The 14,673-nt window shown below is 29.0% G+C and overlaps 1 protein-coding gene across 2 annotated transcripts; it reads left to right on the top strand.

Annotated features, from left to right (window-relative positions):
• The first annotated feature begins 7,435 nt into the window (after positions 1 to 7,435).
• LOC124942493 (plant intracellular Ras-group-related LRR protein 6-like) lies at positions 7,436 to 10,625 on the top strand. Of its 2 annotated transcripts, none has more exons than XM_047483013.1 (9): positions 7,436 to 7,897; positions 8,099 to 8,169; positions 8,299 to 8,362; positions 8,680 to 8,826; positions 9,289 to 9,352; positions 9,442 to 9,578; positions 9,741 to 9,827; positions 10,180 to 10,255; positions 10,481 to 10,625. In XM_047483013.1, the coding sequence occupies exons 3-9, from the start codon at positions 8,349 to 8,351 to the stop codon at positions 10,508 to 10,510; spliced, it is 555 nt and encodes a 184-aa protein (XP_047338969.1). In that variant the 5' UTR covers positions 7,436 to 7,897; positions 8,099 to 8,169; positions 8,299 to 8,348; the 3' UTR covers positions 10,511 to 10,625. The 2 variants fall into 2 exon arrangements, with proteins under 2 accessions (XP_047338969.1, XP_047338968.1); XM_047483012.1 differs by having other exon boundaries at positions 8,302 to 8,362.
• The last annotated feature ends 4,048 nt before the right edge of the window (positions 10,626 to 14,673 follow it).

Raw genomic sequence — 14,673 nt, forward strand, 5'->3', positions numbered from 1 at the left:
ATTTTGTTTCAAAAGATTCTTATATGAAAAATATAAAGAAATAACTATCCACTTTTTAGCAATGTATATCATTGCACACAATTAGGACGGATTTATCAAACTTTGTTTTGTATTTATAAGTTAGACTCTTCAAGTATTATTGTCGGTTAGAGAAGTTTGATTTTGACTAAGTTTGATGAAATGCAATTTAATTTTTGTACAAAAGTGTTGTATATTTCCTGATCCACCTGCATGTCTTTGCATTGAAGGAAAGAAAACTATATATAAGTATTTTTTTTACTATACATTCCTAAACTTTGTTTTTATATTCAGTTAGGCCCTTAAAACTTTATTGTGAATTATAAAACCTTAGGTTAGATTAATATTTGTCTACATAAAGAATAAGAGAGCTAGAGTAAAGTAAAAAAAAATATGATGAGAGAAGACTCTTGTTAGAGTACAAAAACTTATGCCCATAAATTATTGGGTTCGAAATAATTCTACACCCAGACCATTTATAAAAAAATGGTTGTAAAGAAATGTTGTAAAATCCGTACCAGTTCTATTTGCCATCACTAAAACCTGGTGTGAAATGACTAATCATATAACATATAACAAATGTATTATAACATTTGTAGGTTTTTTTTTAAACGCTGGATTCTGTTTATCCTTTGTAGTGTGACTAATCCTTAATTTAAGTCTATAGACTGAAAATACATTTAATCATTTAACTACAGAACTTACAGCCTTATAAGCTCAAATACGAAGACTGGGAATATTCAACTCTGGTTGACACTAGACTAGAAGAGGAAAGGTTATTTGGTTGTTATCCAGTCATTTATATTCATTTATTGTTGTTATGTAAGCTGTAATTTCTTAAAAAATGAAACAATTAATAAAAGATGAATATAATATATGATTCTGAAATATTTTCTTTGTGAAAATAAGTTATTTGAGACAATTACACAAGTTTAGTGGACAAATTGAGCTAAACATAAATGTATTATTGAAAAAATTGATCATGTCTTATTGATGGGCATGGATACCTAATTAAATTTGGAATGGTCAACAAAGAGATGCCTCCTAAATTACTAATATGAAAAACTAAAATAAGTATTTGACCAATTTACAATAGAGTGTTATATGTTTTAAGTTAATTTAAACATTTCCTATATGTAAAGATCATTTAATATCCAACAGAATTGGAATATAAAAATTTAGTAGTTAATTATTTTATTTTTTTGACATAGACTTTATTTTATTTAAATGAATAATGAAATTTTGACTTGGTTATTTCTATTCATTATAATGAAATTGAGACTTTGTTTTTTGCATTATAAGTTGTTGAGATTTGGTATGAAATAAAATTATAAACCAATATTAACTTATACTTAATTCTTCAAGTGAGAATAGATTATAACTTGAATACTAATATTAAAGTAACTTTATTATCTTAAGGTTGTCAATCATTCATTTTCAAAATTTTTAAAAGAAAAGTGGTGTATTATTGTATGTTCCACCCGGGAAAGGAAAGTGTGGTCCATTTTGTATGTGATTAATTTCAATTTATGTTTTGTAGGGGTCCTAATTTATATTAGATGCCACTTTTTCTTTTTAATTAGATAATCATTACAAATAAGTTGAAATGTCAAAAGTTGTATATGAAAATAAGACATCAAATATAAAATAATAAGTAGTTAGGTTTTTGTTGGAGCATTTTCATCATCATTCTGCCAAACCCATTACCATCCCATTACCTCAAAAGACTCCGATCACCATTATTATTCTTTTACTATTTTATTGTAGTTAAGTTAGAATGATTTCCCTTATCAAAAGTTTGTTTATGTTGTTATATTTTCAAAAAAAAAAAAATTAAAAGAAAAATATAAAACAATTTCATTAATATGTTATTGCGAAATAAAAATAAAAAAGAAAGATTATCCAAATGTGAATACATGAGTTATAGTTTAATTCCTACCAAGAAAATATCAACAAATAGAAGAGTTTGGAAACAAACTTGAATGGAAATATATTTTTTCAAGATCACAATGAGACTTGGTTATCATAATTTTTATTAGCAATGTATATCGGACGGATTTATCAAACCTTATACATTGCAATTTAAATTTTCAATAAAGATGGTTGTCCATTTCTTGGTTCACACACGCCATGTTGTTGGAGGAGACCTTTTTTTCTTGTGGTTTCAACTTTATCTCCATCTATTTTATGATTGAATAGAATAAGTGCTAATATGGTTGTTACTCCTCAAGCTTGGTAGAGAATGACAAAGAGAGTTCATGCTCTAGAATTTTATTTTTTATTTTTTCTTTTATGTTGGAGGAGACTTTCCAGCCTTTGTTGCCTCTCGGTAGATTATATGTTTCAAACTATTATCTACTTAAGTCGATTAATTGATCTTGCATGTAGATTAAAGTTATTTAAATAATAGATTATTGTGGTTTTTCTTTAACTAAATTTAATTTACTTAAAATTAATTATAAGAGTTTTAGTAATAGAATGATTATAAAGCTGACTTTAATGTATTATATATTGTGGTAATCTTTATTATTATTTTAGTATCTACATGATAATTAATAATATATTAAATATTTGAATAATTTTACTTAAATAATAAAAATAATTTATTTTTTATTAAAAACAAATTGTTTGTTTAGAAATATCACATAATCACAATATCAAATAAAAAAAGAAAAATATTTATAAAGTTATTATAAACATGTTATTAACAATAATATTCAATTTTTTTTTATTTGATATATAGATAAATATTTATAAGAGTATGATTTCACGAATAATTGATTCAAAACAATTTTAAGATTAAAATATCATTTTATATATTTTTTTTAAAATATAATAAAACAAAATTAAATTACAAACATATAATTTAAAGTAATTTGGACACAAACTAAAAAATGTTTATATGAATTTGATATTAAATTCATAAATATTTATTTTGGAGGGATGTCATACATATATACCACCGCTTCCTCTGTTTTTTCTTCAATCAATTAACTGTTTTTATCATTTATTTTATTAGTTTATTGTTTTCTAAATTTGACATATTATTTTTGCTTTTTTACATATATATGAATGAGCTATTTATTAATCTTGCTTCAAGATTTATAAAATCACAAATATTAATGTTGCACATAAACATACTATACAATTTGAAAATAATGGAGTCAATATTATATAGGTAGTACACTTTTAGATTTTTGTTTTGAAATAAAGAAAAGAAAAGTTGCAAAAAGTGAAAGCTAAATGTTATAATATACAAATATTTTTTATTAGATGGTGGGAGGAATAAAAAATTGAAAATGAATGCTTTTAGAGATGGATGTTACTGAAGGAATTATGTCCTTTAATTCAATGTGCAATGACTAAATGTGAATAGGACAATTAAGAAAATTAATTTAATCCAATTATTTTAGGAGTCGTAGTGCTTTGCTAGAAGCCAACTATGATTAATAGGGTAATACCTACAACTATTATAATTGGGTCCTACGAGGTCACACATATAGGGTTTACCAATAGATGAAATGAGAATGATTATATTACTAATATATTAGATATTAGTAATATATATTATTCCTTTTATTTTGAAATAAAAGAGTAACTTTGTGGATAAACAATATATTAGATATTGTTAAAGACGTTTAAGCAAGAAAGAAATAAATATATATATTGAGGATATATTTATGAAAGATAAAATTATAACATATTTTATTGTCATAAATATGTTACGATTTATCAAAAAGGAAGGTGGAAGGTTTCTTACATGACAATTAAAAGGGAAATAAATTATCCTAGGTGAGAAGGGCATTTAAAAGGATGATTATTCGATAATCAATCAGACACACAAAAACTTCCCCATCCCCCTTTTTCTATAGCTGGAGAGAAGTTCTTTAGAACAAAGGGTGCTCTTGATTCTGAAAGCAAGCAATCAGATTGTTTCCTTTGGTTATCCTACGATCTAGCAATCGACGATAACCGGATCTATTGGAACTCGTGTGGACCAAATAGAGGAGCAACAAGTGGGGCTCTGATCCTGATCCAATCAACCAGATCTGTCAAATTCACGCATCAAAGGTATACCATTTCAAGCTGTATGTTTATTCTGTCAGTTATGCTTTTATATCAATGATTAGGTATTTTAGATTAGATCTAAAATTTCCGCACATATACCTAATCAAAAACAACAATGGTATCAGAGCGAGGTTGCATAAACTGATAGAACTATTTGATGCAATCTGAATAATAATCTAACAAGTTAATGATTAATTATAATATGATGATATTATTCGTAATATACAGTTAATTGATCTTGTTATGAAATATAATAAGTTTTGTTTAGAATTAAAATATATAAATATGATTTATATTATTTACTTTTTCTCAAAAGTTAAGAAAAAAAAATGCAAGTTCAAGATTAATACTCTTGAAAGTTACTACATGTTGAACCTTGAAGGATAGTGATCCGTAGAAAAGATTACATGTTTTAATATACATTGTTTTGGTTTTATTTATAACTATTTTTTTTTTCACTTTTAAAATAAAACCAATGAAAGATTTTAGTTCCTAAAGAAATTGGGAAAATACCTTTCCACATCATAATCCAAGCAGTTTACGGTATTATTTTGGTTAGATGGGTTTCGCAAAAGCGATTGTGTCTTTCCTCTACTGTATACTCTTGAGGGTGAATCTATATAAGGGATTCATAAACATTGATATGGTTGTACCCAACAAGAGACCAATACCAAGTCTTGGATCTTGACTCTAAATTGGATTTAGATTATCAACCAAGAATTATAAAGAAGTTATGATTAGTAAATATTGTTTACTTACCCTGAATATACACTACAACAAAAAAGACTTTTGGCGACGCTTATATGCCAACGCATATTAAGCGTGGGTAAAAACTAAAAGAAAAAAAACTTTTGCCAACCTTTGTACCTATACAACCACCTTTATTTTTTAATATATATTTATAAACTTTCATAATAACCTTATAATTTAATTATTCTAAATTTTTATATTTTTATGTTTTACTTTTAAACTTTAAAAATATTTTATTTCATTATTTTAATTTTTGTAAAATTAAAATTGACTTAAAATTTTATTAATCATAAAATTTTATTATTATTTTTTATATAACATATTTTTTTAATTTTTATAGTATTATTAATTTTTTATTAAAATCGATTTTTTATTTAATAATTATTTAAATTTAATTAAATAAAAAGTAAAATAATAATATAAACTAAAAATAAAATAATTAAACATTATATATATTTAAAAATAAAAATTAACTTATATATTTTTTAAAATTAAGAATTACAAATTCAATCCCAAATTCATTTTTGTTATTTTTTAACCTAATCAGTTCTTTCTTCACTTCTCTGCAGCAGCCAATTCGTGAGTAGTCTCTCCATTCATCTCATCTCTATTTCTATGTATGTAAAATATTCATCTCAATCAAATTCTACAATTCTAGATTTGTGTTATCTGTGTTCCGATTCATCTCGAGTATGCTCATTGCCTCATTCTTCCTCGCCTTCAAGCCAAACGCAAACGAGACACTTCAACTGCTCCAATCCATGTTCGACGTGCTTCCACACGATATCACAGTCGAATGAAACGGTCGAGATTGCGTCTTCATCCATCCGTAAGAATTGTTCCTGTTCTCCGTTATTAAATAATTATTTGAGGAATATGACGTTTACAATTAGGGAAAACAGAGGATCTCTTCACGATATTAAGATCGATGCATACAAGGGTTTAGCTTTTCTTCCTAATTATACTAGGGCGGCTAGAGCTGGATCAATTGTTTCGTTAAATCTGTTTTGTGGATGTTCGAGTGAGTTGCGGAACTACCCGATGGGTTACGTGATGGGAGAGAGTGATAGTATTGAATCTTTAGCAATTAGATTTGGGGTTAGTATTGAATCTGTTAATGAAATTGTTAATTCTGATTTCTGATAATGTTACTGTTGAATCTCTTTACTATATTCCTTTAAATTCAGGTACGTATCAATATCATCATCCTTTTTGATTTCTTAATCTATTATTGCTTGATTGAAACAGAGTTTAATGTTTTTAACCTTTTTTTTGTTCAAATGTTTGCAGTTCCTGGCGAGCCATCATATCCTGCAGAGAGCGTTGTTCCTCCAACTCCTGCTTCTGCTCTAGCACCGCCTGTTGATGATGGTGCCTGGTAACATGGATTGGAGCAGTTGAATTAGTCAAATGAAGATAAGAGTAAGATGCTGATAATCTCAAGTAGAATAAAAATATCTGGATATATTCTGAGCAGATTGTCCCATAGTAGGAGAGAAAAGAGACAGAGAAGGAGAAACCACATAGTACCTTTATGAATGCTTTCCAGCTAATAGCATTATCATATGACCTTGATTTGTGTGGACTTTTTGAACAGGTGACACTCAAGATAGATATACGGTTTAGTTACCAATTAATTCTTAACCTGCATGATAAAGCTAATACATCCCCTTTTTTCACAATTTAGAATAACGAAAAGCAGAAGATAACAATTGGATCTAAACATACAAAGACTGATCCAACGCCGCCGTCCGTGGCGCATTATCCCGACAAAGAAACCTATATCTCCTCGAGTTTTTAGGTTAACGATCTGAATCTTCACGATTAAGCTTTAGTTCGAACTTACTTATCGACTTGATGAACTAATTTATATGATAATTTATTGAACAGATCTCCTGTTGAGATGAGTAGTATCTCCATCGCATCGATGCTTCCTTTTCGAGGTAGAAACATTGTCAATCCTCAAAGTTCAAGGCTAGTTTCGAGGTAGAAACATTGTTATTCATGTTCTAAGATTTTGTGTTTGGGGATTACAGGCAGAAAAGTATGCATTTGAGGAGCCAAAAAAATGCAGAAGATGAGGTTTGATTACTAACTAGTTTTTGCAGTTATCTCAATAATCTTTTATAGTTATCTTCTTTGTACTGTGGGGTGCCATAAAAGAGAAGTTAAAATTAGAAGGGTGAACTTAGGATAAAGAAACCCATGCTTATTGTTTTAAATGTCTTTTAAGAGCCATATTTCATCAGTGATTCCTGTAAAACTTAATTTGTCAACATTTATAAGAAGATTTTGTATATTCCTTTAACATTGTATTTAGATTATGTATTGTTTAAAGGTATTTAGGGACCCAATCATGTTATTTCCTTTTAAACTTGTACATGCATAACTCTAGTTGTTTGATTTCTTAACTCGGTCACACATTTCAAGCTAAAATAATCATTGTAAGTTGAACTTATGGTTCTGTAATATGCAGTCTGGGAAACTTATTATTGAAGATGATGATGAAAAGGATGACGATGATGAGGATGATGATGACAAAGATGAAGATGACGTTGAAGATAAATTGTACAGATTGATTCAAATTCCGGTCTATTGTTCAAATACACATTTGTTTAAGACTGAGCTCTCTAGGGTTCTATATGAAATCAATATTGATGTTAATTAGCTTTCATGCTATCATATTCTGTGAACTGTGTTTGAGAGATGTCAGACATTCAAAAGAAATGATTTCCTCACAAAATTTAAAGAATACTCAATTAACTAATTTGTTTTTCAAGTACATGTAATGAAGAAGATTATGTTTGACTAAATGTGACAACATTTTGAGAAGATGGCAGGTCAAGTTGATGCAACTAGCAGATTAAAGCAAAGCAGAAGCGAGAAAAAGAGCAGGAAGGCAATGCTTAAGCTTGGAATGAAGTTCATTCCTGGTGTCAGCAGAGTTACTGTGAAGAAGAGCAAAAAAACAGATTTGGAGTTCTAAACTGCAACCCATCATCCAAAGAGTTCTTTCTGTTCATTTTTTTGGATCATGTGGGTAAAGAGATTATGTAAAAAGGTTAGTTTCTATTCTATTCTAAGCTGTTCAGATCATTGGTCAGATGTGTAATATAACATTCTCATATAGATAGATATATGCCTGTCATGGGGTTGCTGTTTCTTCATTTATTAACTGATGAGGTTAGCTTGTTTTTATTTATAATCAGGTGGATTCCCATTTTTTCTAATATATTGATAATTAAGCTTTAGTGTTGTGCAGCTCTTGAAATAGAAGATAATACTACTAAAGAGAAGAGAGGAGGCTGAAAGTGAAAGCAATCATAAAAATCTGTAATTTTTCTTCTTCTTATTATTATTATTAATTTTTGAATAATAATAATAATAATAATAAGAGAGAAGGAGAAGAAGAAGTTGTTGTCTGTTTCCTGATTCTTGAATGGATCTGGTTGGTTGGTTAAGTAGTGAGCAATGGTGACTGGAAAATGGTATAAGAAGAGGAGCTGTGTTTAATGGGAGAAATCAGGTCTGGAAATCCCTTTTTTTTATTATTCATTATTTATCATTCATTATTAAATGGCATCAATTGGTTTGTTCATCAATGGGTCAGGTTTTATTTATGCTGAAATGGCAGAAATGCCCATTTCTGACATCTATTAGTATTATTTTGATGGCTAATCAAATAGGGTCACAAGTATGATTAATGGAGTGAGGTTAATAGAGTAAATTAACGGGGAGTTAGAATAATGAATGTGGTTGATGTTAACAGGGTTGAAGGTTGACTTTGGTATAGTGTATTCATTTATGAGCATTATAATAGTCCTTTCTATTTTTTTATGACAGGAAAGAAAAACATTGGCAACTTTTCTGGCTATGTGTGGTTGACTTGTTTTTAAATAAGAGCAAGACTTTCCGGTTTCCGTCTATGGATCGTTTCTTGAAAGATGCAAGAGCTTCCGGTTCCCTCAACCTCTCCAACCGTTCACTAAGGTGATTCATCTCTCTTTACAGTTCATGATTCCTCAAGCTTTATCTCATTTTCTTCACTTGTAATCCTAATTAAGCGACTAATCGGATGGACTATCTTAGCGTGTATTTGTTGGTTCTATTGTCTAGACTGTAGTTTGTTTGTTTGTTCATATACTGTTAATGTCTAGACTGTAGCTTGTATTCTTCTATGCGATCACTGGTGATCTAAACTGTTTATGTTTTTAAAGTCAGATTCATTTGTCTGTTTTTTTGAGATTTTTTGGAAAGAGATGTGTATTCTTCCATCTGCAGAAGGAAATAATCTTCTGCTTTAAGTACTTACAACTTATGCTTACCTTCTTACTATATCCTTACAACACTTAGTATGCCTAAGAGAAATCATTCGTTGTTAAAGATATGTTCCTAGATGAGAAATTTGTTAAATATGTTTTTTATGTCTTAGTTGTTCTTATTTTGTATCAGTGAAGTGCCAAATGAAGTATACAAAAGCATGGATGCTATTGGAGGCAGTGAGAAATGGTGGGAGGTAATAATCGCATTCCTTCATTTTTAACATTCTGAATCAGCTAAGATAAATTGACATAAGATGTTACTAAAGAAAGTTAATGTTTGTAGACCGTGGAGCTACAGAAGCTTATTTTAGCGCATAATAACATTGAATCGTTGAGGGAAGATCTCAGAAACTTGCCTTTATTGTCTGTACTTAATGTTAGACACAACAAGCTAACCCTCCTGCCGGCTGCCATAGGCGAGTATGTATTGTTCATTTCTTTCTAGTAACTGGTTTCTTTAGATTTAATTTGTATTTGTTCTTTTTTGAGGTCTTGTATTTTAATTGTCCCTCTTTTTGCTTAATCATTTTGTGCTTTGGAAATGCTATCGTCCAATTGATGATCTGTATCATCGTTTCACAGGCTTCACATGCTAAAATCATTAGATGTTTCATTTAACATGATATCCAGCATACCTGAAGAAATTGGATCGGCAACTGCTTTGGTCAAGTAGGCTCTTTACCTTGACTTTTTCTTCATTTGTTAAGAGGTGTAGTTGGCAACTCCATGTGTGCATATTTTTTTTCCTGATTATTTGAGGTTGGACACATGATACTCCAATTGCTTTACCTGGATAAGATTATATTTTCATTGTACAATGAACAATCATATGATTCATTTTCTTAAAAATTTAATGATTTATCCATCTTTGTGTCAATACTGTTAGGATATTAGCTTCGAATAAAATATGGACAGTGAGTTCAGTATGTACGTCTAACGAGAAAAAATATTAGTTATGCATCTATATAGACAGGTGCATATCATTTCTTGTTTGCATGAATTTTAATTTTGTGGTTTGTAGGTTTGAATGCTCAAATAATCAACTAAAAGATCTTCTAGGCTCCATAGGACGTTGTTCAGATTTGTCAGAGTTCAAGGTAAGAAGGTAAGACTGCAATGGATCTTTACATTACAAGGCTTATTTAAAACAAATGCAAAGATTAAACCTAGCTTTTCGAAACTCTTAAGAGTTTCTGGGTTTTTTCATTTCGGAATCATAGTTTCCACTTTTAGTTCTAGTTAGATATCTATAATTAATTCACATCGATATACTTTTTTTTTATTTCTTATCTTAAAAATAATATCCATTTACGTAATTGCAGTGGAGGCCGAAGAGAAGATCAAGTAGATGAAAATCATCCATTCCAATTTTTTATTTCATTTTTGTTGTTCAAAACTACTTTGTTTGTTTGAGATTTTTGTGACTATGATATGATTTTATTAAATAATTTTATAAGATAATTTTGTTGGGAGAATTTATGTTAATTTTGTTATAATTAAAAATTTTGTATGAAATAATTTTTTTTAATAATTATTTAATTTAAAAATAAAAATGTTCAGGTAAAATTATAAAAAAATCAATATTATAATATAAAAGAATTGTTAAAAATTAAACATACTTTTAGCAACTCTTAAATTAAGTTTACCGACGCTTAATTTAGCGTAGTTTACCGACGCTTAATTTAGCGTTGTTATAACTTACGCCCAGCCTGCTTCTGGCAACGCAAGAATAAGTGTCGGGTAATATTTTTGGCGACGCTTTTAAGGGTTGGCAGAAGTCTTTTTAAGCGTCGCCGTAAGTCTATTTTGTTGTAGTGCCTTATCAAAAGGTTTATGTTAAAACCAAGACTTGATCGAGAGAATATTTCACAATAATAATGTAAATGAAAAAAAGATTATCCAAATGTGGATACATGACCTATACTTTAATTCCTACTACCAAAAAAACAGCAAGTAGAAGAGGTTGGAAACACAACTTGAATTGAAGATATTTTTTCAAGATCACTACTAGACTTAGTCTCCACTGATGAGATTTGATTCACAGATATTTTGCAAAGTTTTCATTTTGTTTCAAAAGATTCTTATATTGGCTCAATTATATCCCCATGAAAAGTATAAAGAAATAACTATCCACTTTTTAGCAATGTATATCATTGCACACAAGGACGGATTTATCAAACTTTATTTTGTATTTATAAGTTAGATCCTTCAAGTATTATTGTCGGTTAGAGAAGTTTGATTTTGACTAAGTTTGATGCAATGCAATTTATTTTTTCTACAAAAGTGTTGTATATTTCTTGATCCACTCTGCATGTCTTTGCATTGAAGGAAGGAAAACTATATATAAGTATTTATTTTACTATACATTCCTAAACTTTGCTTTTATATTCAGTTAGGCCCTTAAAGCTTTATTGTGAATTAGAAAACCTTAGGTTAGATTAATATTTGTCTACATAAAGAATAAGAGAGCTAGAGTAAAGTAAAAATGAAAAATGATGAGAGAAGACTCTTGTTAGAGCACAAACTTATTCCCATAAATTAATGGGTTCGAAATAGTTTGACAATTTATACAAACAAAAATGGTTGTAAAGAAATGTTGTAAAATCCGTACCAGTTCTATTTGCCCTCACTAAAACCTGGTGCAATTTGATGCCCACAATTCACTACATATTAGTAACATGACTTGTAAATCGCTAAAAAATGTTGTAACATCAATTACAAATGTATTATAACATTTGTAGGTATTTTTTTAAAATGTTGGGTTCGCTTATCTTTGTAGTGTGACTAATCCTTGAAGGTTAAGTATATAGCCCACAAATACATTTAATTATTTAATCAAGTGCAGAACTTGCAGCCACAACCTCAAACACGGATACTGGGGACATTGATCCAACTCTCGTTGCCACTCGGCTAAAAGAGGAGATGTTATTTGGTTGTTATCAGTCACTTATATTCATTTATTGTTGTTATGTAAGCTGTAATTTCTTATTTGGTTGGGATACTGCCCAGTAAAAAAATGAAACAATTAATAAAAGATGAATATAATATATGATTCTGAAATATTTTCTTTGTGAAAATAAGTTATTTGAGACAATTACACAAGTTTAGTGGACAAATTGAATTAAACATAAATCTATTATTGAAAAAATTGATCATGTCTTATTGATGGGCATGGATACCTACTTAAATTTGGAATGGTCAACAAAGAGATGCCTCCTAAACTACTAATATGAAAAACTAAAATAAGTATTCGACCAATTTACAATAGAGTGTTATATGTTTTAAGTTAATTTAAACATTTCCTATATGTAAAGATCATTTAATATCCAACAGAATTGGAATATAAAAATTTAGTAGTTAATTATTTTATTTTTTTGACATAGACTTTATTTTATTTAAATGAATAATGAAATTGTGACTTGGTTATTTCTATTCATTATAATGAAATTGCGACTTTGTTTTTTGCATTATAAGTTGTTGAGATTTGGTATGAAATAAAATTATAAACCAATATTAACTTATACTTAATTCTTAATGTGAGAATAGATTATAAATTGAATACTAATATTAAAGTAACTTTATTATCTTAAGGTTGTCAATCATTCATTTCCAAAAATTTTAAAAGAAAAGTGGTGTATTATTGTATGTTCCACTCGGAAAGGAAAGTGTGGTCCATTTTGTATGTGATTAATTTCAATTTATGTTTTGTAGGGGTCCTAATTTATATTAGATGCCACTTTTTCTTTTTAATTAGATAATCATTACGAATAAGTTGAAATGTCAAAAGTTGTATATGAAAATAAGACATCAAATATAAAATAATAAGTAGTTAGGTTTTTGTTGGAGCATTTTCATCATCATTCTGCCCAACCCATTACCATCCCATTACCTCAAAAGACTCCGATCACCATTATTATTCTTTTACTATTTTATTGTAGTTAAGTTAGTATGATTTCCCTTATCAAAAGTTTGTTTATGTTGTTATATTTTCAAAAAAAAAATTAAAAGAAAAATATAAAACAATTTCATTAATATGTTATTGCGAAATAAAAATAAAAAAGAAAGATTATCCAAATGTGAATACATGAGTTATAGTTTAATTCCTACCAAGAAAATATCAACAAATAGAAGAGTTTGGAAACAAACTTGAATGGAAATATATTTTTTCAAGATCACAATGAGACTTGGTTATCATAATTTTCTTTAGCAATGTATATCATCATTATACATAAGGACAGATTTATCAAACTTTATACATTGCAATTTAAATTTTCAATAAAGATTGTTGTCCATTTCTTGGTTCACACACGCCATGTGCTTGTGGTTGTATTGAAAGACCCTTTTTTGCTTGTTGGAGGAGACCTTTTTTTTCTTGTGGTTTCAACTTTATCTCCATCTATTTTATGATCGAATAGAATAAAGTGCTACTATGGTTGTTACTCCTCAAGCTTTTGTAGAGAATGACAAAGAGAGTTCATGTTCTAGAATTTATTTATTTATTTTTTATGTTGGAGTAGACTTTCCAGCCTTTGTTGCCTCTCGGTAGAGAGAGTCTACTTAGTGAACTGAAAGTACATGGAGATCAATTGATCAATATTAATCACGAGAGTGGATGGTTGACTATCGCCTCCTTATCCCGGAGGCTCTCATCGAAGAGGGGCTTCTATCGTAACATTTTCTCCCGGTGTATGTGAAAAAAAGTGACGAACTCCTTTTTGTTTAGTTATAGATTGGTCCAAAGAATGAGAATCGACTCCTTAAGTCCATTCTTCCTCAGTAACTTAGTGGTAGAGCGCATGGTTGTTAACTGATTGGTTATAGGTTCATATCATACTTAGAAGTTCTGAGAGTTACTAAGGAAGCTTCGATCATATTGATCAGGGTTGAGAACCAGAATTGAACTCTATGAGTCTCATTTAGAGCTCATTTACAACTTAGAAGAATGTTTCGTGTTAGGAGGAGAGTTCACCTTTTTCAAGTTATTAAATACTAATTTATTAATAAATATTAAACGAGGTTTCAAACGAGCTTATAAATGAACATTTTTAATAGCCTATAAACGAGCATGTTTGCGAGCTGACAATCTGAGTATCTAAAAGCTATATCGTTTAAATTTTTAAGATTTTAAACGAACTCGGCTCGTTAAAACTAAAGAACGAGCTCGAACGAGCTTTTTACCAAGTCGAGATTCAAATAGCTCGCGAATAGTTCGCAAATAACTTTTGTTATTTACCTCCCTAGTCACATGTATTCTTCTAGTTTAATTAAAATTGTTAGTCCCTTAAAAACTAATTGAAAGTGTAACACAGAAAACCAATTAATCTCACATGATGAGAAACTTTAACTTGAAACTCCACCTAGATCCATTCATAAAATATTTAAACCCCTGGTTAAATACCAAGAGTCTAATGAAGAAGGTTTGAAAGAATGATGAAGAAAACTATGGACTTATTTGATCTCTTCAAAATATTATCATCAAGATTAGGGTTTAGAGTTTAGGGTTTAGGGTATAGAG

Source organism: Impatiens glandulifera, chromosome 6 (assembly GCF_907164915.1).
Source record: "Impatiens glandulifera chromosome 6, dImpGla2.1, whole genome shotgun sequence".
In the NCBI taxonomy this organism is placed as follows: Eukaryota; Viridiplantae; Streptophyta; class Magnoliopsida; order Ericales; family Balsaminaceae; genus Impatiens; species Impatiens glandulifera.

Coding starts and splice junctions, on each gene's coding strand:
- LOC124942493 (XM_047483013.1), top strand. Junction 9,353..9,441: donor GCAGTGAGAAATGGTGGGAG/GTAATAATCGCA, acceptor TAATGTTTGTAG/ACCGTGGAGCTACAGAAGCT. Junction 9,579..9,740: donor CTGCCGGCTGCCATAGGCGA/GTATGTATTGTT, acceptor ATCGTTTCACAG/GCTTCACATGCTAAAATCAT.